Here is a 27,581-nt window from a genome sequence, read left to right on the forward strand (position 1 = left end):
GTATAACATATTTACTCAACCCATTCACTTAACGAAGCAGAAAGTGACGCAAGACAATGGTTAAGTTAATCTATTTAGTAAATTGTTTTGAGATGTGGAGGCAGCGTTAAGGACCTGAGGTCCGGGTCTTTCAGTAGACCCCTTTTCCGTTTCAATGCAGAAGCAGTCTGTCTTGTGTCAATTCGAGGGTGGGACACGGCGGGGGGAGGGGTGGTGGGTCCTGTAATATTTTAGAGATGTGCTTTTAATGGCATTAATTCAGCCGGAGCCAGCTGTTTTTGCTCTGTTTGGTAAAAGTGGCCAAGACGTGGCAAGCTTGCAAAGCTAGTAGAAATTAGTCTCGGTGATCGAGGCTTCCTGCAAACCATCTGCTTGCAGTCACAAAGGGAGGATTTTTGGAGCAAATTAAAGATATATAGGCTCATAAAAAAGCTTTGAAGGTCTAGTTACTTTCGTTGTGAATGGTGACGGTGTTACCGCAGGTTTTTTTTTTGTTTTTTTTTTGGGGGGGGGGGCGTTCACTGTCTTTCACGAGGGAATCATTTCACTGAGGCGTTCCGTTTTAATTAACCGATCGTGATCACTTTATATTCGATGAATGTTTAACCACTTAGGCTATAATTCTCGAATAACTTTTATATCACGTTTAGGCTAAATATTGGCTGTAATGTCGATTCAACCTAGGCTACATTAAAAATCACGTGCTTAAAATAATGCATTTAATTATGAAGCAAGAAAGTATAAACTAACATAAGATTCGTTTTTCGTTTGTTTTTTATGCTTTCAAAAATCGAATTATCATTGTTTGTCTTGAAAGCAAATTATAGCCTAAATTATAGCCTAACTTGAAAATAATATATTTAGGCTAATATGAATGAAACATTTCTGGTAGGTTGAATAGTTGCACAGTGAGTTGTGCAACTGACTAGGTATCCCATTTCCATTCCCTGATATGTTGTTTTATTTCGTTAGCCTATATTTTTGTTTTGTTTTTAATAAACAAATGCGTCTTACAAGCTTAGGCTTTTTTGACAACAGGCTATGTTTTCGTTTTTCCCTATATTCGTTTGACATTGTTAGAATATGCTTACTATTTTAGCCTATACACTATTTTGGCACCAAAAAAAAAACAATAGCATGAATGAATTTCGGTTTGGAAATGGATTTTGTTTAATGCTAATGCCTGGTTAAAGACAGAGCAGAATCAACGCGACGGTAACATTAATGAATTTCGGGTTGGAAATTAATTTTGTTTAATGCCTGGTTAAAGTCAGAGCAAAATTAACGCGACGGTAACATGAATGAATTTCGGTTTGGAAATTGATTTTGTTTATTGCTAATGCCTGGTTAAAAGACAAGAGCAGAATCAACGCGACGGTAACATGAATGAATTTCGGTTTGGAAATGGATTTAGTTTAATGCTAATGCCTGGTTAAAAGACAGAGCAAACTAAACGCGACGGCAACCGGCTCAAATCCCGCTTTAATATGAATTTTATACCAGCTTTCAATGTGCGCTCATATGAATGCGTTTTAAATCAAATCACAGATGCACTTTTATTCAGCTGGATAAAACAGCAGAACAAACCACGTCTATAGAAATAAAGCTTTTATTCCAGTAGGGCTTTTTGAAGGCGAGGGAGAGAAAGGGAGAGAGGGGCGCCATGGCAGCTGAGGGTGACAGTTAGTTCATGGTTAACAGGATCAGCAGTGTCACGGTAAGGGCCGCACACTTCTCCTCTGCGCTCAAATGTGCAGTGGGCCTGGGTCTGGCGCAACCGAATGAAGACTTTGCAAAGCCCGTGATATTTAACACATCTGTTAAAGCGTTCCGAGAGCAGAAATCCGTTTAAGACATTATTCCATGACGAGGTCCAGATTGAGTGTTGAGAATCCGGTGAAACACGAAGCCAATATGCATTTTACGCAATCCACGTATCCCTAAATAAATGCACACTTCAAAGTATGCTAGTTTATAAGGGATGCTAAATGAAACCACGGCGATTAGATTGAGCCTATCTGTGTTATTATGATTGCGAGAATGATTGTCAATATTCATAGCCTATGTTATTGATGCATTATTCATGCGATATTTATTGTATTACCGTTGTTGTTGTAATACGAATGTTTTGCTGTTTGTTGTCGTCGTTATGATCGAGTTATTATAGTATCATTTTTAGTGCGCTGTAGCTTTCATTCGAACATTTGATCTATTAAAACACAGCAGGGGAGCTGAATAAATATAGTTGCTTCTTCTGGGTTAAGCCCTCATTCAGAAGCCCCAAATGATGTCTGAATCTTTTAGGATCGCTTTTTAATTAGCCTTGCGTGCGTCTCCACTAAACAAAACCCAATTGCAGAGCCTCAATGGAACGTGGTCAATATGCAAAATTGATGACTATGCCTCTTTTGTGGAAGGGACATTGTGTGTTCCTTGCTTATGGAGTCTAATCCAATCATAAATTGCACTCTCTGGCCAATCAGCGCTCCCGGCACGGCGCTTGAAAGCAACCCATGTAGAGAACTTTGTTGAACCTCATTGTTGAGGCTGACAGTTCTGAAAGGAGCTTTGGGGCAGCCTGCTATAAAACGCCTCTCCCCAGAGTAGAGGGGCCAGAGGAGTAAAGCTAGTCATTCAGATTGGAACCTATCAGATCCTCATTTGTTCTTGAAGGAGTATTTCAACAGATCGTTTCGTGTTGCGTTATACTACAGACGGGACCATGATGATCCCAAGCATCCTTGCGCCTAATGCGATGTACCCAGGCCTTTACCGCCCCTCCGCCTCCTTGCCGGTACACCAGTCCCTGCAGAACGCATTTCCAACCCATTCCAGCTTCCTAGTGGAGGACCTGCTGCGGATAAGCAGGCCGCCGGGGTACCACCTCAGACGGACGCTCCCCTCAGCAAGCGTCTCCCCGGCGACAACCACCACCACCATGTCCTTCAGTGCCATGCCACTGGAGCGCATCGTCTCTCCAACTGTCTTGAGGCGCGAATCATGCGCGCCGAAAACGTCACAACCGAGCAGTAAAGATCCAACGTATCTTAAGTTTGGAGTCAGCGCAATCCTTGCACCATCACCAAAGACCGGTGAGTGTGAACAAAGTTTTACCTTCTTTCTAATTGGTAATTTTAGCAGTTCCTTTACACTTAGCATATTGTAAAAGAGACAAAAACGTGTTTCTCTTCATGAGTGTTGTCTTGATTGTTGGCGTTCCTTGACACATGGTATTTTCCTCTACAGCATCGTTGCCCCCCGCCATCCACCACAGTATGCACCCCAAGGCCTTCTCTCTCCCCTACTTCGACGGATCCTTCCACCCCGCCTTCTTCAGGTCTGCATATTTCCCAGGTAAAGAACTAATCATGCACGTTAAGACACCGTTTAATTGCACTTTGCGCACAGTTCATACTCACCTCTCGACTGGGACAGCGTTCAGAACTTTTCATATAAAAATGTTTTATAGAACTACTTTTCCAAATAATGCTTTGAATGCTTTCTGCAAAGCTCTGAAAGTTGCACCTTTTTGCACACGCCCTGTAGAGGCACGCATATCACTGCAAAACTTAGCTTGCGAACCTTTCAGTGCTTTCAGAGTGGGTGTGGTGTGGTTGGGTGGAATTGGTTCCATTTGCACTGACCTCTCTGCTGCTGAGCTCACTGGTCGCTAGCATAGCCCTCTTTCCCCCAACTGCTAGTTAACCCATTATCCGGAATCATCACGGTTTAATTTCGAGACGGGCTGCGGTTCGGTCTCGTCCCCCCCACGGTCTCATGCATTAAGGCCATTTTGGTGTCTCCTCCGCAAGGTCCCGCGTTTTCCCACAGGGCAGGGGCACTGGGCCACTGGCTGCCAACAATGCTTTCAGCACCATAACCAATTTGGTCAGCCCCCCTGCGCAAGCCACCCACGCACCCCAGAGTGACTTCTACCAGGCAGGCAAGAGGCGAAGACCAGTCATACACTAATTTCCCTATTAGGCGCCATTCACAGCTTTCAATATTCTCACAAGACCACATAGCTCGTTATTGTGCCTGATTATGGGAAGTGCAACCATGAGTGGTGGATATGAAGGTGATCTTAGCCCAAGTTATTTGGCAATACATGGTAGGCTTATAGATAGGCATACATGTGCACGTGTGCAATAATTCAGCGGCTTGTAAATAATTATTCTTTGCATGAACAATAATCTAATCAGTGCACACTACAAATGTTCAGTGTTTTTACTATATCCCTGACTTGAAAAACACATCATGCCTTAAAACGACCTCCTTCGCCTCTCCGTGTTTTAAACTCTGGGGCCAATCAAACAGGACGAAATAAATAATAATCTCTTAGAAAAGTCTATAAAGTCGCTAGTCCAAGCTTTCATTCAGACGAATCATAATGGGAGTCTTTTCATGGGATGCGCTGAATACCTTCACGAAACAGCTCGAGCGGCCTGAATAGCTGTTCGTGTTCATTTAATGAAAATGATTTGAGGGCAGAACAAATGCACCCTGGGCCCCTCGGCATCAGTATTCAGGTATGCAGTGGTGTTTAGTTTGAAAGTGTAAATCTCCTTTTGTCGCGATAATATATGGCATTCGCAGCCTGTCCAAAATCTTTTCTGCGTTAGTTCATTACTACACAATTACCGTTCACGGTTTATTAACTCCTCTATCCGTCCTCGCGGGGTTCCTTAAAGGATACGCTGCCTCCTTACCATACCAATGCGGCTGGGGACCGACCAATGTGCTAATTAGTCACCTCGTGCCATTTCACTCAAAAAGGAGACGTATTCCGCGGCCAAAATGGGGAAGCATATTCAATCATAACAGATTGCAAAGTTTGTAGACAAGTGTAAAAAAAAAAAAAAAAAAAAAAAAAAGTAGGCTAGTTGGCTAAGGAAATAGCCTTCCAGGGGACCGATGTTAACGTCTATTTTAAGCCGATTGCTACGTTTTGGCATGCTTTTAAAAAAATGAATGAACGGTGTTTATTTGTTGAATTAACGTCCCCCCCCTCTTCTAACCACAGCCTCTTCATCGGTCGTGCCCATCCCCGGGACCTTCTCTTGGCCACTGGCCAACAGAGGGAAGCCGAGGAGAGGGATGCTCAGACGCGCGGTGTTCTCTGACGTGCAGCGCAAAGCTCTGGAGAAAATGTTCCAGAAACAGAAATACATCAGCAAACCAGACAGGAAGAAGCTGGCCTCAAAGCTCGGCCTCAAAGACTCACAGGTAAATCACGTACTTTTATTTGCCCAGGGCTAAGCTGTGCATAATGCGCGTGTATTTACGCTAACGCGCATGCATGCTAAAGTTGATTCTGTTTCGTATTATTGAAACTCTGTAATAAAGTCAACCTCTATAAACTGAAACAGAACTAACTGGCTATACTATTCCTTTTTCTTCGCCAGGTTAAAATCTGGTTCCAGAACCGCAGAATGAAGTGGAGGAACTCCAAAGAGAGGGAGCTCCTGTCGTCAGGAGGTTGTCGAGAGCAGACCCTGCCCACTAAAACGAACCCACACCCAGATCTCAGCGACGTCGGCAAGAAGTCCTCCGCGGAGGAAGAGGAGGACGAGATGGAAGAGGACCCATTCGGTGCTAGAGGCGCGCCTGGCCTTTGCCATTCCCCCGCGGCGGGGCGCGAGTTGTCTAACAGCGCCGGATCGAACCTCTCGTCGCCATCTCTCTCCAGCAAGCACTCGGAGTTCTCAGAATCGGATGAAGAAGAAATCACAGTTTCATAATTTATTTGCTTATAAAATGGTTATCCACATATTAACTGTACCTGTGTGACCAGGTTTGCCAGAGGCTGTATCCCTTAATTTTAGACCCAACGAAGATTATTTTTTTCATGTTCCACCAACTTTTAAAACAACGAACTTCTGTCCAAACAATTTAAGCTATATCCATGATTATTTCTTTTAAAAATAACTGCAGGGTTTATTTTATAGGAAGGGCCGGCTCTTGCCTTTGACAGGAGTTTTAAAGTCAATTTCCTTAAATTCTACACATTTTGCCATGTGGCATATGGAAAATGAGGCTGTTTTAAAGCAAGTTTTCAGCAGTTCTATATATTTTGCCATGGGGTGGAAAGAAAAGGTTGCAATTTTATTATACATTTCATGCAATTCTACTAATTTTGCCATGGGGCTGAGAAACATTTTTTGCCGTTTTAAAGCAAGTTTTCTGCAGTTCTACACATTTTGCCATGGTGCAGAGAGAAACTGTTGAAATGTTATGTCATTCAGTTCCATTCATTTTGCCATGACATGTCATGTTAATGCTATCAGAGTGAGAGTGACTAACAAAATTAATGGGGCCCTGGGCCCGGTCGGTATTCGGCCATGATTTTCTACAAGTTTTGATTAACTGCCTAGACTAGACTAACTTACCGATCTAAAAAAGAGCTGCTGATGCACAACCAAATTTCAAACTTGCACCTTGTGTATTCTACTATTCTAACTCTCAACAGTAAGTTGAGAACCTGACTGAGTTTTAAAAAAAATATGGGGGGGCCCTAGTGGCCGGGGGCCCTAAGCGACCACTTATATCGCTTATTCCTGGAGCTGTCCCTGTTTATAGGATATACTTAGAAATGATTTGCTGTTTTGCACAGCTCTTTCAATTGTACAGTATTTTGTACAACTATTTGTATGGACATTTTATGCCAAGAAACTTGAGTTACCTGGACTACTTAGAGTTTTTATTGAAAAGTGTAGAAATTTTGTGCATAATTTATACGATTTTGTTAATTCAATGTATTGTGTGTGTATATATATGTGTTAATATTTCACCATGTTTTATTTCAATGTATTGTGTGTATATTTCACGATGTTTTGTACAAATACCAAATAAAATGTAACAGTTACATGGTATATCTTCTATTACAAAGTGGAAATTGACAACAAAAAAAAAAACATTAAATATATAGACAGGTTTATGTTAGTAGAGAGCCATAATTGATAAGTCACATTGCATTAATGAATAAATAACCATGTTTTTTTTTATTGAATCACAAATAACTTAAGACTAGCACAGTGACCTTGAGAATCAGTTCTCCAAGCTCTGGAGAGAACATTGATGATAAACTCCACACGCCTGCTCTGATGCAAAAGAGACTGTACACAAAATACTGATGTTCAAGTAGTTACAAATTGGCTAGAAAAGTCATCAAAATGTCGCAAGGTAATCAAGTATTTACACTTATGTTACATATATATATTTTTACATAGCACAGAATGCTACACATTCATTGAGTTTTAAGAATATGTGGATTCAACAGCGACATCCATTTCAACCATCCAAACCTCTCAAAGCGAACAGGGTTTTCGCAAGTGGATATACAGACTGACAAACACATTACGTATCCGTTTTTTGTGTGTGCTTGCATTGACTATGACAAGAGACCCCCCCTCCAAGCGTACAGACACAACTTTGATTTCATTGTGTAAATGAACAAAGACTGTACCAGCTCCCCAAAAAATGATTCACAAAATCTTTTGCTTGCTGTACATCTCTTGGCAGTGCTGAAAAACCTCAAAGAACTGACCTTAAGGCTTGGCTTCAATTTTTGAGTTCAAAATGAATGTTGCATAGGATTGATGACTAAGAAACACCCAAAACATTGAAAGATAACGGAAGCGATGCTGGAAACAAATAACTATCGGACAAACCCCCCTCCTAGGATGAAGGTTTGGAGGAAACGGGACAATATACACATTTCTGAAGCCAAGAAAACAAATCTATTATGTTTCGCCCTGAAGCCATAACCATTCTAAATCTTTCACTTCTCCCATTTTGTACTCTCTCATTTGTACATTTAAAACATGAGCTCAAGTAAAAAATGACTTTAAAACATGAGCTCAAGTAAAAAAAATCACTTTAAAACATGAGCTCAAGTAAAAAAATGACTTTAAAACATGAGCTCAAGTAAAAAAAATGACTTTAAAACATGAGCTCAAGTAAAAAAAATCACTTTAAAACATGAGCTCAAGTAAAAAAATGACTTTAAAACATGAGCTCAAGTAAAAAAAATGGCTTTAAAACATGAGCTCAAGTAAAAAAAATGACTTTAAAACATGAGCTCAAGTAAAACAATGACTTGAAAACAAAGCAGGATTATACACGTCGTTACATGTTCACTCGACATTTCGTCATGACGACGACAATCATTACACATCACGTGATCAAAACAGACGACAAGCACGGCAAAGGCGCAAAGGGGTGTATAGAAGGTAGACGAGGTACAGAGACCAAAACAATTCCTTAACAATCGCTCCCCCATATCCATGACATATCCATTACAAAATGATTCTTTACTTTGAGCACCAACCAAATGTACTTTTCTATATCACGGGGTCGTCCTTAATAAGTTATATCCAAACTTCTCAGCATTGGGAGTAATACAATGAATGACATGTCATTAAAGCCCAAGTCCCTTTCCCTATTCAAGCCCAAATAACCTCTTAATAACATGACATTGGTGTTCGATATGAGGATAGTTCTACAAGCCCACCTGCCGAGGCACAACGCAAAGAGAGTGTCGACTTTTAAAGCCCTGTAAGTTCACAGCCAAAAAGACTACATTTTAAAAAAAGTAGCCTATGCGCATAGTCTGTTACAAAAAAAAGTAAGGCATCTTTTTAAAATTCAGTCCAGCACCAAAGTAGAGACTTTTCTTCTGGAGAAGAAGCTTATGCCAAGGCGACCCGTTTGGGACAAAAGGAGTCACATGTAGGGGCAGGTGAATGGTGATAGGTGTGTGTGTGTGTGTGTGTGTGTCACTGGGGGGCATTGGGAACCAGTGAATTTGGTCTCTGTGGAGATGACGAAGACGACACCTCCAGCACCATGCTCCAGAGGAGAGGGCCTGTAGCTCAATCTGTAGCCCAGTTTGGAGCATTGCAGCTGGGGAAGAGAGCCGCGGGGAGCCTGGGCTTGTTGACGTGGTGGTTTTTGGCTCCACGACGCAGTCTCTTTCTTTTCTGAAATAAGGAGACCGCGGTACTGATGCTGATAAGTACGGACAATAACGAAGATGGAGATGATGCTCCATAACACAGTGTAAAAACGCTGGTTTCTGTCAGTCGTTTGTCTAAACGGTCCATGAGGAGTAGCTGGAGAGCGGTTGGTCACGACGGTGCAAAAACAGAACAACAGAGCAACGGCAGCTTTCTGTTTCGCTCCTTCTTTGCTGTTGCTCAGTTCTCCTCTCGTTCTGGGTTTGCCGGCACCCGTAGTGTTCCTGGTATGACAATTTAGAGTGGCTTGATTTCTGTGTCCCGTGAGCTTGGAAAAAACGCATTCAAAAGAAACGTTGCATTGGGCTGAACATAAAAACGTTAACTTGAATGCATTTTTTCGTTGTTGTTTTGTCCTTCTCGGGAAGGAGGAGTCGTCGGCTCACAATGTTGACTCGAGTGTTGAGTCCAGGATGTCGTGTTGGTGACTGTTGGTATTAGAGTCGCTGCCGTATCTCTGAGGGCTGGAGGAAGTGGCTGCCTCCTTCAGCCTCATTAGCATACTCATCTGAGGACAAAGACGCCGGGGTCAAAGGTTAGCGTGAGTGTGACTGTGTGTGTGTGTGTGTCTGTGTTGTCTCGTGGATCTGCAGTGCCTGCTTGTGTGTGCTGTGTGTACACTTGACCTGCGCCTTTGTCTCACCAGCGGGTCCGCGTCACTGTCACTCTGCGACGGCTCCTTCCTGATGCCCTCCCTGGGGGCGGAGTAACCGTCGAAGCCCACATCTTCTGGGCGGAGCTGCAGCAGCGGGGGCCAATCAGCAGGTGTGGGCGTGGCTGACCAGGGGTAGCTGTCAATCACCCAGCGTGCCGGGTCCTCCCACGCTGACCTACGGCCGTACAGCTACAGAGACGGAGACGGATGGAGGGGAGATATATGATAATAATATGTTAACACAGTGAGTGTGTGTGTGCATATTATTATTATTATTTATTTTTTTGTTACCCGATATGTTTCAGTGTGCCTGTGTGAACAGATATGCATGTGTTGCACGTCTGTTGCGTGGCTTTATGTACTTGGCCTACCTGCAGTCCCTCTCTGACTGCCTCCAGCATGTAGGGGATGATGGAGTAGTTCCAGAGGTCAGTGAACCACACCCTGGAGCCAGCCACGTCCATGGGACACGACAGGAAGAGGCGTGGCCCTGGGGAGGCAAAGGTCAAAGGTCAGATGGATGTTCAATAGTGCCACTGTGCCTTTCCTTCCAAATCCTCATTTGGAAAATGAGTTTATGGCCAGATTGAGGTTATGAATATTGAGAATATTGTGACCAAAGCACAAGAACGTGCATAAAGATGTTCTCAGACCACAAAATTTGCCTAATGTCAAGATCAGTCCACATCCCACCCCATCGGTTTTGTAGATCCAGCTATATGCCTGAAACCCCAAATTAATAGAAAATATAAGCGCCACAAATCTCAAAATTACTGTGATTATCTTTTCCATTTTTTTTTTTTAGATTGGGGCATATAGCTGGTTTATGATGTCGTTGTGCATTCTACCTACCGATGGTAACGTCAGAGGAGCTGTGTGCCTCTAGGAACCGGTTGAGGTGGTGCCAGACGCGAGGGATCCAGTCGATGATCTTGACCAGCTCCAGGACGCGCTTGCGGCTGCCGATCTCCGTCTCGATCAGCTTCCTCCTCAGGTAGCGACCCAGGAAGCCCTTCACCGGCTCCAAGTGATTGGCACACAGCACCCATCTGATCACATACGCAAACGACAGAGAGGAGGAGTTAATTGGTAGTGACTCATTCATGAATACAGCCAATGAAGACACTCCATCTTTCCATTCGGAAGGAATGGAGAGGGCAATGGATTACTGCCCAGTCTGTTGCTGCCACCTAGTGATGAATCATGTAAAGTGCATTTCAAATTCAAACATTTTGCTGGGTTTCCTTTCAGCTGCTATTGATCTTCAACTGGTATATCTAGTTTTATTACGGCTGTTGAGTTAGCCCACCTGAAGTTGTGGTGGAGTTGTAGGTTGGGTGCGGAGGATGTGGCCTGGCTCATAGTACCGATGATGTAGGGACTGGGGACACACGCACAGAAAATCAACACATTTACAATAAACACAAGTGTTTGTGCGCGCGCACGCATGTGTGTGTACTCACCAACATTGGTATTTGCAGTTGAACACCCCGTTGAAGAGCTCTCCCAGAGAGGAGACGTGGTGCAGATTATCCAGTATGACCACTAGAGGGCTCTCTGCCTCTAGTCTGTCACCGCTGCACTGCTCAGCCAGGCCTGACAGGTACTGACGCAATTCCTAGAGAGAAAGAGCGAGAGAGCGAGAGAGAGAGACAGAGGTTTACACATCATGTCTTTTTTTCCAATGCACAAAAACCCTTACTGAGTTGTTTTAACATAGACCCACTGTTGAGTTCTGCCTCTAAAGACACGTCTAATATAACAGAGAAAAAAAGGCAAATGAATGGTCACATCACACAGTGTATCGCCTCGCCAGTCGGTGCCCCATGCTGCGGCGACGGTGCTTCAGGGGCATCGCTACGTACCTTGCTAGACTTGTGGTCCACGTTGAAGGTGACGACGGAGTGAGGGGTCAGGGGTCGGCCCTCCTGCAGGAGCAGGTGTCTTGCCAGACGGTTGGCCAGGTGTGTTTTACCGGTACCGCTGGGGCCAGAGAGAATGACACGGCGATGCTCCCTCAGCAGAGACACGTAGCGCTGCAGCATGGGCTTGGGGATCAGGGTGTCAAACACCAGGCAGTCCACACTCTCACTGCTCACACCTAGAGAGGGAGAGAGAGAGGGAGGCAGAGAGGGAATCACTTTACACAGAGAGCACAATACACACCAGATTGTGAGGAGAGACGCAGACATTTAGAGAAACACACACGCTCATACCTTTGAGCCTGATGTTGATGGTGTCGCTGTCTCCAACCAGGTAGCCGCAGGGCAGCAGCTCGGGGGGGTGGGAGACACCAGTGTTGCTATGGCGATGCACATCCCCAATGTTGTATCCCTCCACACTGTCACAGGTCAGCCCCAGCTGGCTCACTGGGTCCACATGGGTGATGTACTCCTAAGGAAGCAGGAGGGCAAAGGCCACGGGTTCGGTGACACGCAACTCTACTGTGAATTTCTTGTGTCACTTATTTGGATATTGGAAAGATAAATCAAATGAACGAAAACTTTGTCCGCGAATGAAGTCATTCCTTCAAAGTGTTTACCTTGAAGAGGCGACGGACCACCCCGTCCAAGACGTCCCACTTGGTTTTACCACTCACACCGATACAACCAATCAGGAAGTGGCGAGCCCTGGCCTCCTGGGAGAGGTCATCGTCCAGACTGACCACTATCTTCACGTGTCGTCCCTCTTTCCTCATCACTCCATCTCCCACTGTATCATCCAACAACATGTCTGAGAGGAGAGAGGGGGAGGAGAGTGAGACTCAGACAATACACCCATTCACAGTAGAAACAGCTATCAGGCCAACACACTCTCAAAAGGCCATCATGCCCAAACACAAATACAGACGTACACACACTTTAAAAAACGCATGCTCACACATTTACCCAACTGTACAGATAACCACATCAAAACATGCTGTTCTTACCCAGGCTGGTGGACTCGGTGAGGTTGATGCTGTGCTGGGACAGGCCAGGCCCTGGTGCAAGGGTGTGTGTATGGTGAGGGGGCGAAGAGGAGATGGAGGCCTGGGAGGGGGCTCTGCTGCTCCCCGTACTCTCCAGCTTCAGACGGTCATTCTCTGCCTTCAGTTTCTCTATCTCCCCCTGAGAGAAAACACAGGAAGCCATAGCAACAGCAGGTCAACAAAACAGTGTGTGTGCATGCATGTACGTTTCCCCGTGTGTGTGAATGTTACCTGCATGTGGTTCATGGCCTCTCTGAGCTGGTCCAGTTGATGGGCTGAGCTGAGAGCCTCAAGGCGGATGTCCGTCAGCTTCATCTCCTTCTCCCTGAGCTCGCTGCGGAGTTGCATCACGGTCTCTGCCTCACCGTCCAGACAGTCCGACAGCCTACACACAGATGCTCAATTGACATAACTTTCACATATTTTCTCACACACACACACACACACACACACACACACACACACACACACACACACACACACACACACACACACACACACACACACACACACACACACACACACACACACACACACACACACACACACACACCACACCTTATACGTACAGTGAGTTGGAGTGCGAGTTCCTGAGCATGTGGCTGGAGGTTGTGGACCCATTGTGGGGGAGTTTAGGGGAGGAGGGGAGAGAGGAGTCCGTCATCTCCTCTATGTCAGAGTGGGACGAGGCAGACTTAGGGGACTTCTTCTTGCTGAACGCCTGCTTGAAGGAGCTGCGCAACTGCAGGCGGGAGAGAGGCAGAGAGGAGTGGCGGGTGAGTGTCTCCCATAACAGGCGGGGAAGCAAGGGAAATCGGAGGGAGGCAGTGGTGAGGGGAGTGCCCAAGTAAGTGAGAAACAGACCAAGAAAAGAGAGAAGGGAAGGAGAAGCAATGGGGGAAAAGGACTAAGGGCTACAGGGAGACCGTGACTTGAGCTTTATGCGCCGAACACAAACACTAATAGGTGTCCGTGTGAGTGAGTGTCAGGTGGCTATTGTGTATGTGTGTGTGTGTGTGTGTGGTCACATACATCCAGTCCACTAACCTGACCTACTGTGTATGTGTATAAATACACAACGCACTGTAGACTGCAGAAAGAAATAACCGCACTGCAGTGAATAACCGCACTGCAGTGAATAACCGCACGGCAGTGAATAACCGCACGGCAGTGAATAACCGCACGGCAGTGAATAACCGCACGGCAGTGAATAACCGCACGGCAGTGAATAACCGCACGGCAGTGAATAACCGCACGGCAGTGAATAACCGCACGGCAGTGAATAACCACACTGCAGTGAAGAACCGCACTGCAGTGAATAAGACTAGAAAAGAGGCCGTCATGGAGACAATCAGTTTCATGTACCTTTAATTCACAGCGAGAAGGGTAACGTATGTTCGCCACACGATTACCAGGAAATGACTGCCTTATAATGGAGCCTTGTGTTACGTTTTTGTTTCAGAGCAGGCTCAAAGTCACACCAGGAAAGGAAGCAGGATAAAGAACACGACCGGAGAAGAAAGCAGAGGGATGATTGAGGACGGGAGAGGAAGGAGAGGGATTGCGTTAGTAACCTACAGAGTGCTGGGGTTAGGTTAAGGTCAGCTCGAGGTTAAGCTGCCTTTCTTTTTTTTGAATCCACTCTTACCTCATAGACCTGCCACATGAAGCGATAGCACAGAGGAAGACAGAGAGAGAGAGAGAGAGAGAGAGAGAGAGAGAGAGAGAGAGAGAGAGAGAGAGAGACACAAAACAGCACAGGTTCAGTGGAGAGTGTGTGAGTGTGTCAGTGGTAGGGACATAGCCAGTGGAGGCTACAGAAGGTGCACTGTGGAAAAGTGGAAAATGCTCTAAGGAATATCAAAAGTCAAATCCTAGGAATCGGAGAGAGCGATCTACACTTCTTAGAACTTGTATCATTAGAATCTCTGAGCAGGTTACAGAACGGAAGGCAATTCTAATATAACGTGTCCACTTGAATAGGAACACAGCTGCTCTGCAACGTAAGCCTCTTAGGCCATTTGCTTCAACCCACACTGGCGCCAGACCGATGTCCCTCTAACAGGGGGGCTCGTTTACGGTCCACTACACAGACAGACCGCATACACCCTACATGCAACACTCTTCCACATGCGGCTTATCCAATCCGCATATTAACAAAGGACCACCTATTGTCTGTGCAAAAAGCACATGAGAATCGCGGGCTATATGAAGATAGCTTATTGTCACTAGGTCCTAAAACATGTCACGTGACTTTTGCTCGACGAAACTGCATATAAGACCATACAGCAGTCTACTCCTTCTCACAAAGTCCTCGGATTGGGCCAGGAGTATTGTATGATTAAATCGCTGGAGCTACACATATAGACATTAAAAGCTAAAGTCAGCTTATACAGGGTCACTTCAATGTCATTACGTCTACGGGACAGAGGACAGGGACACAAATCACTAGGGTCTAGACAGGTTCAATAGCAGCCAATACTAGAGGTCGACCGATTAATCGGAATGGCCGATTAATTTTGTGGCCGATTTCAAGTTTTCATAACAATCGGTATTTGTGGACACCGATTTTGCCAAATGTTCTTTTTTACACCTTTATTTAACTAGGCAAGTCAGTTAAGAACACATTCATATTGTCAATGATGGCCTAGGAACGGTGGGTTAACTGCCTTGTTCAGGGGCAGAATGACAGATTTTTACCTTGTCAGCTCAGGGATTCAAACTTGCAACCTTACGGTTAACTAGTCCAGCACTCTAACCACCTGCCAAGGTAAGTTGCTAGCTAGCATTAAACTTATCTTACAAAAAACAAACAATCATAATCACTAGTTATAACTACACATGGTTGATGATATTACTAATTTATCTAGCGTGTCCTGCGTTGCATATAATCGATGCGGTGGCTTTCTCGAAAAAGGACTGTCGTTGCTCCAACGTGTACCTAACCATAAACGTCAATGCCTTTCTTAAAATAAATACACAAGTATATATTTTCAAAACTGCATATTTAGCTAAAAGAAATCCAGGTTAGCATGCAATATTAACCAGGTGAAATTGTGTCACACAGAGTCAGGGTGTATGCAACAGTTTGGGCCGCCTGGCTCTTTGCGAACTAATTTGCCAGAATTTTACGTAATTATGACATAACATTGAAGGTTGTGCAATTTATCAGCAATATTTAGTCTTAGGGATGCCATCCGTTCGCTGAAATACGGAACGGTTTCGTATTTCATTGAAAGAATTAAGGTTTTGTTTTCTAAATGACGGTTTCCGGATTCAACCATATGTGTGTTACTATGTTATATTATGTTATAATTAAGTCTATGATTTGATAGAGCAGTCAGACTGAGCGATGGTAGGCACCAGCAGGCTCGTAAGCATTCATTCAAACAGAACATTTGTGCGTTTTGCCAGCAGCTCTTCGCAATACTTCAAGCATTGCGCTGTTTATAACTTCAAGCCTATCAACTCCCGAGATTAGGCTGGTGTAACCGATGTGAAATGGCTAGCTAGTTAGTGGGGTGAGCGCTAATAGCGTTTCAAACGTCACTCGCTCTGAGACTTGGAGTAGTTGTTCCCCTTGCTCTGCATGGGTAACGCTGCTTCTAGGGTGGCTGTTGTCGATGTGTTCCTGGTTCGAGCCCAGGTAGAGGCGAGGAGAGGGACGGAAGCTATACTGTTACACTGGCAATACTAAAGTGCCTATAAGAACATCCAATAGTCAAAGGTATATGAAATACAAATGGTATAGAGATAAATATTCCTATAATAACTACAACCTAAAAGTTCTTAAATGGGAATCTCGAAGACTCATGTTTAAAGGAACCACCAGCTTTCATGTGTTCTCATGTTCTGAGCAGGGAACTTAAACGTTAGCTTTCTTACATGGCACATATTGCACTTTTACTTTCTTCTCCAACACTTTGTTTTTGCATTATTTAAAACAAATTGAACATGTTTCATTATTTATTTGAGGCTAAATTGATTTTATTGATGTATAATATTAAGTTAAAATAAGTGTTCATTCAGTATTGTTGTAATTGTCATTATTAAAAAACACATTATTTGTTTTATTTTTTTAAATCGGCCGATGAATCGGCATCGGCTTTTGTGTGTGTCCTCCAATAATCGGTATCGGCGTTGAAAAACCATAATCGGTGGACCTCTAGCCAATACCGTAAAGCAATTAGAGCGGGGCTCAACTCAAACCCTGTCGGAAACCAAATTCCTCTATTGGAATGCAATACAATTCCTGAAATGCTATTGGAATTGAGCCCACGTCTGGAGGATTGACACGGAGATAGACTTGCTAACAACCACTACAGCAGCGACACACTGGGTATGTAAAGCAGCTCTTACAGCAACAATCAGCTCGTCAAGATACTGTAGATGCAGGCAACAAAACAGAGTTCAGTAGTATCTTTAGAGAGTCTCAAGACGAGCCGCTTCCATCGAGCAGCTCTGAAGCGGTACAAATACAATTACCTGGCGCGAAAGCTTTCAGGTTGATCGCTGTTTTGCTGCCTACAGACACCAACAGAAAAGGTGCGCAGCCTAAAGGCATCTACAGTAACCAAACCGCCAACAGGATGCATACATCGTCGTCTTCAACCTGTCCTCCTGTGCAAGACACGATCTGTCAGCAACAAGGAGCAAGAGGGAACACAACAAGAAATGCAGCAACGTTAACTCCCTGTATCAACGGGGAATTGAAAATGTTCAAAACATGTTTTCTCTATTTCACACCACCTCTACAACTTGTAGATCTAGGTAACAATACCAAATGACACACTATTCCCTATACTGTACACTATTTTTGAACAGGAACTGGAGTCTACAAGGAAAGCTAATCGCGTTGCATTCACCTTGGCCCCTGTGCAAGATGCCTGAGAACGAGACCCCAGAGTGTGAATTACAAACATACAAATACACACACACACACACACACACACACACACACACACACACACACACACACACACACACACACACACACACACACACACACACACACACACACACACACACACACACACATATATATAGAGAGAGATGAAACAAGTGAGACAGAGACAAACCTATATACAGGTGTTAGATTTCATTTGGAATAAGATATGTTTGTGTGTGTTAGTGAGCGATCACGACTGTGAGTGTGCGCTTTGAATGTGTCTGCATGTCTACGACTGTACATACCCAGTTCTTCTTGTTCTTCTTCTTGTTCTTAGCGTCGGCGTCCATGTTGGATCCCACACTGGAGTGGCTGGTTGCACTGGCAATGCTGCTGACGCTGTCTGACGAGTGCTGTCTCCTCATCCGTAGATCTGGCTGCTGCTGCTGCTGCTGCTGCTGCTGCTGCTGCTGCAGGGGGCTGCCATTACTACCACCACAACCTGAGAAAGAGGGGAGGAGAGAGGGGGGGGGGTTGAGAGACAGACAAAGTGAGAGAGCGAGAGAGAATTTTCTTTTCAAGACTCATAAATAATACAGTATCACAGCATTGTGGGAAGTCCTTAACTTCACCTTTCCCTTCGCGAGGGCTAAGCTTCAAGGTAGACTCAGCGATATGATGTAGATGCATAAAATGAACAGCATTGTGCAGGGTCACCCAACTGGTGGGGTGTGGGTGATTTTATTTGGCCCCCCAAGTTTTCTGAGCAAGTTTGAGACAACAGACTTCCACGCCGATCTCAACAAACAATTTCTGTATGTACCTCACTTTGTGCACAGGGGTATTGTCATCCTGAAACAGGAAAGAGCCTTCCCAAAACTGTTGCCACAAAGTTGGAAGCACAGAATCACCTAGAATGTCATTGTATGTTGTAGTGTTAAAATCTCCCTTCATTGGAACTAAGGGAACTAGCCCGAACCATGAAAAACAGCACCAACCATTATTCCTCCTCCACCAAACTTTACAGTTGGCACTATGCATTCAGGCAGGTAGTGTTCTCCTGGCATCCGCCAAACCCAGATTCATCCTTCAGACTTACAGATGGCGAAGCGTGATTCATCACTCCAGAGAACGCATTTCCTCTGCTCCAGAGTCCAATGGCAGTGAGCTTTACGCCACTCCAGCCGACGCTTGGCATTGAGCGTGGTGAGCTTAGGCTTGTGTGGCTGCTCGGCCACGGAAACCCAAAACATCACGATGGTGCCGACGGAGATGGTCGCCTCGCTTCGAGCTCTTAGGAAACTGTGCAGTATTTTATTTATTTTTATGTGACAAATACATTGGATTTGATTTCATGAAGCTCCCGACAAACAGTTCTTGTGCCGATGAGTTTGGAACTCGGTAGTGGGTGTTGCAACCGAGGATGGACGATCTTTACAGCTTGTGTGGCCTGCCACTTTTTGTTGAGCCGTTGTTGCTCCTAAACCTTTCCACGTCACAATAACAGCACTTACAGTTGATCGGGAAAGCTCTAATAGGGAAGCAAGTTTACAAACTGACTTGTTGGAAAGGTGGCATTTTATGTTACCTTTATTTAACTAGGAATGCCAGTTAAGAACAAATTCTTATTTTCATCCTATGACGGTGCCCCGTTGAAAGTCACTGAGCTCTGTCAATGTTTGTCTATGGAGATTGCATGGCGGTGCGCTCGATTTTATACACCGGTCAGCAGCGGGCGTGGCTGAAATAGCCAAATCCACTCATTTGAAGGGGTGTCCACATACCTTTGTATATTTATATTGCATCTGCGGTGCTGCTCGCGGAAACATAATTTCTCAGAGTCTACTGTACCCCTAAGGAACTGTTAGAGGCTTTTGGAGATATTGCTATGGTTTTGGTTCGGTTCTCCTTACCTGTCCTGTTCTGTTTGCAGGTGAACTCAGGTGTGTTGATGACTCCGTTGATGGCGGCCTGGGCCACGTTGTTCTGCTTCTTCAGCAGCTCAATGTTCTTCCTCAGCTCGTTCAGCTCACAGTCCTGCAAGGACAACACGCATTCATTCACATATCTAAAAATCCATATACACGATCGTATTTTCATATTTTGGTTTCCCTTGGGCCGAGACGCACATAATTCAACTGTGCCTTAAATGATGTAACGTGGTGCTGTGAAAATGCCTCACCTTGTGCTCAGCGGTCATACTGAGACTCTTCAGTCTGATGGTCATGTTACCCAGGCTCTGTTCAAACGCTGCCACCAGGTGAGCCTGCACAGGGAAATAACGCAGGTTAGAATAATGTCAAAGAGGTTATATTATAGTTCAACTTAGTTGGAATGGCCAAAGATCCTTATTGTCAAGTCATGAGAGTGATGAGAGCAACAGTAGCTGTACTCCCAGATGATCTGCTCCAAGGACAGAACTAGTAGTAGATAAGACAACAGCAACTGACAGGAATCCAAACCGAGTTACCGAATAACAACAGTTCTCTCATCTCAAAGCCAACAGCTGATGTAGCGATTAGCCTACATTCCATTTAAAAACTAGAAGGCAAAGCAAAAAGGTTGAAGGGGAATGGTCCATTTTCATACCACAACCCACACACAGTACCAAACCAATATAGTCATCATCTACTACAAATAGTCAGCTAGCTCGGGGTTTCTTAAACAATGGGTTGGGACCCAAAGTGGGCCCTGGGCATGTTCGAGGCCAGTAATGAGAATACATCTAACTATATTGGCGATTTGGAAAAAGTCACAAAAACAGATTTTTTCCTTGCCTCACACTCTTTTCTTATCAAGTGATAATGCTCTCACTCTTCTCAATTTAAATATTGTCTTTACTAAGATTTCAAATAGGCTATTATCAAATGGGCAGGAGCAAGGGCAGGGGGTGAAAAAATACTTGAATGGTAAAATGGAGGCTGCGCTTTCCCACAGTGTCAATCATGCTGGGTAGACTACTCAGGTTTTACATCAGAGAAAGGTGATTAACATTAGCAGCTGAAAAATAAACATAGCAGCAGTAGAAAGCTGTGATCCTCCTCTTTTTAGGGGTAACCATAATTTTTTGTAGCTAAAAGGTAACGTGGCAGCCTATTAATTATGAAAATCTAAAAAATACCTTATTACTAGGCTATTCAAAATCAAATACAAATACACCATAATTGTAGGCTAACTGTACTCTATAAGCAACCCAATCAATGAGCCAACAGCATTGTCTAGGCCTATACGTTCTCTCCCAGACTCATGGATATAAGGTTTGGAGTGTAAGCACAAGGTAACCAGTCCATCCGATACGCATAATAACACAGTCTACTAGAATTTGTTTAATTTTGGAGTAGACCAATTATGTACCAAAGACATCTAAAATATGTTTAAAAATATATATAATTTTTCAAAAAAAATCAGTCCGTGTGTAATATGTGGTAGGCTACTAGGCTGTGTGTTGTACATGCGACATCTTAAATGTGTTGAAATGATCATCACCTTAGAAAGCGCTGTCAATTTCCTTGTTTTAACCCTCGCAAAGCTGCTGGCCCAGATGGCATCCCTAGCCGCGTCATCAGAGCACGCGCAGACCAGCTGGCTGGTGTGTTTACGGACATATTCAATCACTCCCTATCCCAGTCTACTGTCCCCACACGCTTTGCAGACAGAGTTCAGTGTGTCAAATCGGAGGGCATGCTGTCCGGTCCTCTGGCAGTCTCTATGGGGGTGCCACAGGGTTCAATTCTCGGGCCAACTCTTTTCTCTGTATATATCAATGATGTTGCTCTTGCTACGGGCGATTCCCTGATCCACCTCTACGCAGACGACACCATTCTATATACTTCCGGCCCGTCCTTGGACACTGTGCTATCTAACCTCCAAACGAGCTTCAATGCCATACAACACTCCTTCCGTGGCCTCCAACTGCTCTTAAACGCTAGTAAAACCAAATGAATGCTTTTCAACCGTTCGCTGCCTGCACCCGCACGCCTGACTAGCATCACCACCCTGGATGGTTCCGACCTTGAATATGTGGACATCTATAAGTACCTAGGTGTCTGGCTAGACTGTAAACTCTCCTTCCAGACTCATATCAAACATCTCCAATCGAAAATAAAATCTAGAGTCGGCTTTCTATTCCGCAACAAAGCCTCCTTCACTCACGCCGCCAAACTTACCCTAGTAAAACTGACTATCCTACCGATCCTCGACTTTGGCGATGTCATCTACAAAATTGCTTCCAACACTCTACTCAGCAAACTGGATGCAGTTTATCACAGTGCCATCCGTTTTGTCACTAAAGCACCTTATATCACCCACCACTGCGACCTGTATGCTCTAGTCGGCTGGCCCTCGCTGCATATTCGTCGCCAGACCCACTGGCTCCAGGTCATCTACAAGTCCATGCTAGGTAAAGCTCTGCCTTCTCTCAGTTCACTGGTCACGATGGCAACACCCACCCGTAGCACGCGCTCCAGCAGGTGTATCTCACTGATCATCCCTAAAGCCAACACCTCATTTGGCCGCTTTTCGTTCCAGTTCTCTGCTGCCTGTGACTGGAACGAATTGCAAAAATCACTGAAGTTGGAGACTTTTATCTCCTTCACCAACTTCAAACATCTGCTATCTGAGCAGCTAACCGATCGCTGCAGCTGTACATAGTCTATCGGTAAATAGCCCACCCATTTTTACCTACCTCATCCCCATACTGTTTTTATTTATTTACTTTTCTACTCTTTTGCACACCAATATCTCTACCTGTACGTGACCATCTGATCATTTATCACTCCAATGTTAATCTGCAAAATTGTAATTATTCACCTACCTCCTCCTGCCTTTTGCACACAATGTATATAGACTCCCTTTTTTCTACTGTGTTATTGACTTGTTAATAGTTTACTCCATGTGTAACTCTGTGTTGTCTGTTCACACTGCTGTGCTTTATCTTGGCCAGGTCGCAGTTGCAAATGAGAACTTGTTCTCAACTAGCCTACCTGGTTAAATAAAGGTGAAATAAAAAAATTTAAATTTAAAAAAGAAGGCCACCATTGCTCCTGTACCCAAGGCGGCAAAGGTAACTGAACTAAATAACTATCACCCCATTGCACTCACTTCTGTTATCATGAAGTGCTTTGAGAGACTAGTCAAGGATCATATCACCTCCACCTTCCCTGCCACCCTAGACCCACTTCAGTTTGCATACCGCCCCAACAGGTCCACAGGCGATGCAATCGCCATCACACTGCCCTATCCCATCTGGACACGAGGTATAAATACGTATGTAAGAATGCTGTTCATTGACTACAACTCAGCATTCAACACCATAGTACCTTCCAAGCTCATCATTAAGCTTGAGACCCTGGGTCTCGACCCCGCCCTGTGCAATTAGGTCCAGGACTTTCTGACGGCCGCCCCCAGGTGGTGAAGGTAGGAAACAACATCTCCACTCCGCTGATCCTCAACACTGGGGCCCCACAAAAATGTGCGTGCTCAGCCCCTTCCTGTACTCCCTGTTCACCCATGACTGCACGGCCATTCACGCCTCTAACTCAATCATCAAGTTTGCAGACGACACAACAGTAGTGGGCTTGATTACCAACAATGACGAGACAGCCTACAGGGACGAGGTGAGGGCAAACAACCTCTCACTCAACGTCAACGAAACAAAGGAGATGATCATGTACTTTAGGAAACCACAGCGGGAGCACCTCCCTATCTACATCGACGAGACAGCAGTGGGAAGGTGGAAAGTTTTAAGACAAAGGTCCACCCACACAGACAGTGTGGTAAAGAAGGCGCAACAGCATCTCTTCAACTTCAGGATGGCTGAAGAATTGTGGCTTGTCACCTAAAACCCAGACAAACTTTTACAGATGCACAATTGAGAGCATCCTGTAGGGCCGTATCACCGCCTGGTGTGGTAACTGCACCGCCCTCAACCGCAAAGCACGCCAGAGGGTGGTGCGGTCTGCACAATATATCACCGGGGGAAACTACCTGCCCTCCAGGACACCTACAGCACCCAATGTCACAGGAAGGGCAAAAAGACCATCAAGGACAACAAACACCCAAGTCACTGCCTGTTCACCCCGCAACCACCCAGAAGACGAGGTCAGTACAGGTGCATCAAAGCTGGGACCGAAAGACTGAAAAACAGCATCTATCTCAAGGCCATCAAACTGTTAAACAGCCATCACTAACACAGAGAGGCTGCTGCCTACATACAGACTCAAATAATTAGCCACTTAATAAACGGATCACTAGTCACTTTTAAAAAATGACACTTTAATAATGTTTACATATCTTACATTACTCATCTCATATGTATATACTGTATTTTATACCATCTTGCCTATGCCGCTCGGCCATTGCTCATCCATATATTTATATGTACATATTCTTATTCCATCCCATTACATTTGTGTGTTTTAGGTAGTTCTTGTGAAGTTGTTTGATATTTCTGCACTGTCGGAACTAGAAGCACAAGCATTTCGCTACAGTCGCATTAACATCTGCTAACCATGTGTATGTGACCAGTAAAATGTGATTTGATGTGGCTTTGAAACAAGATCCACAACAATGCTTTCCACTCAGTTTCAACCTGTTGCTGAACATCTTTCCTAAAAATGTATCGACCACAGCGAGGGCAAACAATGTCGCCTAACAGTGAGTTTTAAAAGCACAATATTGTTTTGAAGATAAGTGATTTTTAGATTGCATTTGCATTAATATCAGAGTGGTTAGAGGGACAATAGAACCCCGAGTACCAGGCCATTAGCGACCTGACGCTCATTAGCGAATTGCGTACTGCCAACGCATCAGCGCCATTGTTGTACAAAGAGCATAGGAGGAGATTACCGTGACTCAACGGTCACGTGAGATTTGACTGCGGTCATGACTCATGACTGCCGGTGTGGCAGAATTCACCGCAACAGCCCTAGTGTTTACACATTTGTCTCTGTATGTTTGTGTGGGCGTATGTTTTCACATTTGTGTGTGTGTGTGTATCTAGGTTTCCCCTCCTGTTGTGCTTACATTAGCACTCAGCTGTGTTGTCAGGGCCGAGACTTTTTCCTGGGAGGCATCCAGCTCTCGACGCAGCTTACGGATCTAAACATAAAACACGCATCAAAAACACACATCATCACCAAAACACACAACGGGCTGAGAAGGTGTGACAGGCTGAGAAGGTTGTGTCGGTGTGACAATACAAGGGAAAACTCCCTGATCTATTCTCTGATAGAAAGGGGTTAGGGGAAGGAAGCATTGTGTCATGGCTTCATAAAGGAGCACACAGGTGTCTGGAACCAGGGCTTATTGTCACATGGTCACCCACAACACAGACATGTGTAACTAGACACAATACTGAATACGCCCCCATGTTCCAACATGTCATATGAATATAGAGACAAGAATAAGAGAGAGAGAGAGAACGAGAGAGAGAGAGAACGAGAGATAGAGAGAGAGAGAGAACGAGAGAGAGAGAGAGAGAACGAGAACGAGAGAGAGAGAGAACGAGAGAAAGAGAAAGAGAACGAGAGAGAACGAGAGGGAGAACGAGAGAGAGAACGAGAGAGAACGAGAGAGAACGAGAGAGAACGAGAGAGAACAAGAGAGAGAGAACGAGAGAGAAGAGAGAGAGAACGAGAGAGAGAGAACAGAGAGAGAACGAGAGAGAGAACGAGAGAGACAGAGAGAGAACGAGAGAGAGAGAACGAGAGAGAGAGAACGAGAGAGAACGAGAGAGAGAGAACGAGAGAGAAGAAGAGAGAGAGAGAGAACGAGAGAGTCAGAGAGAGAGAGAGAACGAGAGAGAGAGAGAGAGAGAGAAGAGAGAACGAGAGAGAGAGAACGAGAGAGAGAGAACGAGAGAGAGAGAATGAGAGAGAGAGAACGAGAGAGAACGAGAACGAGAGAGAACGAGAGAGAACGAGAGAGAGAACGAGAGAGAGAACGAGAGAACGAGAGAGAGAGAACGAGAGAGAGAGAACGAGAGAGAGAGACCGAGAGAGAGAGACCGAGAGAGAGAGACCGAGAGAGAGAATGAGAGATAGACAGAGAGAGAGATCGAGAGAGAACGAGAGAGAATGAGAGAGAACGAGAGAGGACGAGAGAGAACAAGACAGATCGAGAGAGAGAGAGAGGTAGATAAAGCAACGAAGAAAGGGGGAAAGAGTGCACTTCTTTACAAAGGTGAAAGGGAGTTCAAGTCTTACCTCTGACTGGGATTTCTCTTCAGTCTGTGAAGACAAAATGAGAGAATGATTAGATGATCTATGGATCGAAAGGAAGAAAGCAGTATTATTCAAGCCAGGCCTGAAAGGGAGGGAGGGTTGAAAGTTGATATACTTCTACAGCACCTGGGGGTAACAGACTACACCAGCCCAGCATGGCTCCAGAACACTGTCTCCAGGCTCTGTGTTTTTTCTCTCGTTCAAACTCCCGGATGATTTATAAGTTACAGAAACATGGTGATTATAGATGTCTGGTGTAATGGGTCTGGAAAGCAGAGATGTATGCTCCTGGAGGCGTTTTAGAGAGCGTTGGTGGGAGGAGGCAGAGTGTGTCTTTCTGCTGAGAGGCATTGTCTCCCCATAGTCACACTCTGAACAATGGTAACACAGGAGAAACCAAGCAGACATATATGGCCTCATGCCCACACACACTTGCACGCATACAGTATATACTGTGTACATACGCAAAAGGCATGCATGCATGTAAACCCCATACACACAGACCAACCCAACACACAATACCCCCCTTTACAGGTACGTCTCCACACAGAGTGACTTTCTACATTTTCAAACCAAAACACCATTCGACCCTATTCTGTTCCTACATATCTCTGTATTGTCTACCTGTGATTTGCTGTGCAGTGTGTGGGCGGTTGCTAGGTAGGCCCTGATGTCAACCAAAATAAAGGAACCTGTAGTGGCCGTGTTATTGTGACATAACAAACTTCAATTAATAATGTTTTTTTCACCCCCTGGTCCCGCGCTGTAATGTGTTAAGAGCTGCTCTGACAGGTTTGCTTGTCCTGATCAGTCCCCAGAACATCCTGACCAGTCACCAGAACATCCTGACCAGTCCCCAGAACGTCCTGACCAGTCCCCAGAACGTCCTGACCAGTCCCCAGAATGTCCTGACCAGTCCCCAGAACTCCCTGACCAGTCACCAGAACGTCCTGACCAGTCACCAGAACTCCCTGACCAGTCACCAGAACTCCCTGACCAGTCACCAGAACGTCCTGACCAGTCACCAGAACGTCCTGACCAGTCACCAGAACGCCCTGACCAGTCACCAGAACGCCCTGACCAGTCACCAGAACGCCCTGACCAGTCACCAGAACGCCCCGACCAGTCACCAGAACGTCCTGACCAGTCACCAGAACGCCCTGACCAGTCACCAGAACGCCCCGACCAGTCACCAGAACGCCCCGACCAGTCACCAGAACGTCCCGACAAGGAAGAAAAACACGAACACGCATTTTTCATGTCCTGAATTTGTTAAAATGCTATTTTAGGCTTAAGGGTTAGGTTTAGTGTTAAGGTTAGGGGTTTGGGGTTAAGGTTAGATTAAGGGTTAGGATTAGGGGTTAGTGAAAATACAAATTTTCACGTTGGAAAAAAGTCCAGACAATTCATAAAAAACAAAGCTGTGTGTGTGTGTGTGTACATGCGCTTTGTTCCACTCTCACGCAAGTGTGATGGGGCGGTGACAAAGTGCAGCCTGTCAAACACAGCGTCTACACACACAAACAGAGCTGTCGTTCACAGTTGCTTCCTAGACACGGACGTAAGTTCAGTTGAGCATTTCCATCCTCATGGTTAAAGTTGGGGGGATGAAGCGATAAATCGGAGGCATAGCCAAACAATGTAAGACACACAAACAGACCTCTCTCTCATATTCATCACAGACACACAAACAGACCTCTCTCTCATATTCATCACAGACACACAAACAGACCTCTCTCTCATATTCATCACAGACAAAAACAAACCTGACAGGAAAAAAATGATCTTTCTCTCGCAGTGACCCCAAGTCAATAGCAGTCGATCAAAAAAA

At 44.9% G+C, this 27,581-nt stretch overlaps 2 protein-coding genes across 9 annotated transcripts in view; one reads left to right on the plus strand and one right to left on the minus strand.

The window, feature by feature from the left end:
- Positions 1 to 2,595: 2,595 nt before the first annotated feature.
- dbx1a (developing brain homeobox 1a) lies at positions 2,596 to 6,923 on the plus strand. The gene is made up of 4 exons (XM_035734453.2): positions 2,596 to 3,092; positions 3,247 to 3,354; positions 5,024 to 5,226; positions 5,406 to 6,923. Exons 1-4 carry the CDS (start codon positions 2,723 to 2,725, stop codon positions 5,739 to 5,741), a joined length of 1,017 nt encoding a protein of 338 aa, XP_035590346.1. The 5' UTR covers positions 2,596 to 2,722; the 3' UTR covers positions 5,742 to 6,923.
- A 59-nt stretch (positions 6,924 to 6,982) lies between these two features.
- nav2a (neuron navigator 2a) overlaps positions 6,983 to 27,581 on the minus strand; it is a 316,095-nt gene continuing 295,496 nt past the window's right edge. For all 8 annotated transcript variants that reach the window (XM_052479066.1, XM_052479059.1, XM_052479063.1 and 5 more), the window contains 17 exons: positions 25,733 to 25,756; positions 24,552 to 24,626; positions 19,711 to 19,794; positions 19,442 to 19,565; positions 17,834 to 18,030; positions 13,210 to 13,382; positions 12,872 to 13,025; positions 12,602 to 12,779; positions 12,215 to 12,405; positions 11,889 to 12,066; positions 11,538 to 11,773; positions 11,136 to 11,290; positions 10,982 to 11,053; positions 10,525 to 10,721; positions 10,044 to 10,162; positions 9,661 to 9,861; positions 6,983 to 9,525 (listed from right to left, as the gene is read on the minus strand). In XM_052479066.1, coding sequence (XP_052335026.1) covers positions 9,400 to 9,525; positions 9,661 to 9,861; positions 10,044 to 10,162; positions 10,525 to 10,721; positions 10,982 to 11,053; positions 11,136 to 11,290; positions 11,538 to 11,773; positions 11,889 to 12,066; positions 12,215 to 12,405; positions 12,602 to 12,779; positions 12,872 to 13,025; positions 13,210 to 13,382; positions 17,834 to 18,030; positions 19,442 to 19,565; positions 19,711 to 19,794; positions 24,552 to 24,626; positions 25,733 to 25,756 — 2,484 coding nt within the window. In that variant the 3' untranslated portion in view covers positions 6,983 to 9,399. The remainder of the gene's footprint in view (positions 9,526 to 9,660; positions 9,862 to 10,043; positions 10,163 to 10,524; positions 10,722 to 10,981; positions 11,054 to 11,135; positions 11,291 to 11,537; positions 11,774 to 11,888; positions 12,067 to 12,214; positions 12,406 to 12,601; positions 12,780 to 12,871; positions 13,026 to 13,209; positions 13,383 to 17,833; positions 18,031 to 19,441; positions 19,566 to 19,710; positions 19,795 to 24,551; positions 24,627 to 25,732; positions 25,757 to 27,581) is intronic.

The sequence above is a fragment of the Oncorhynchus keta genome, chromosome 2, assembly GCF_023373465.1.
Source record: "Oncorhynchus keta strain PuntledgeMale-10-30-2019 chromosome 2, Oket_V2, whole genome shotgun sequence".
Classification (NCBI taxonomy): domain Eukaryota; kingdom Metazoa; phylum Chordata; class Actinopteri; order Salmoniformes; family Salmonidae; genus Oncorhynchus; species Oncorhynchus keta.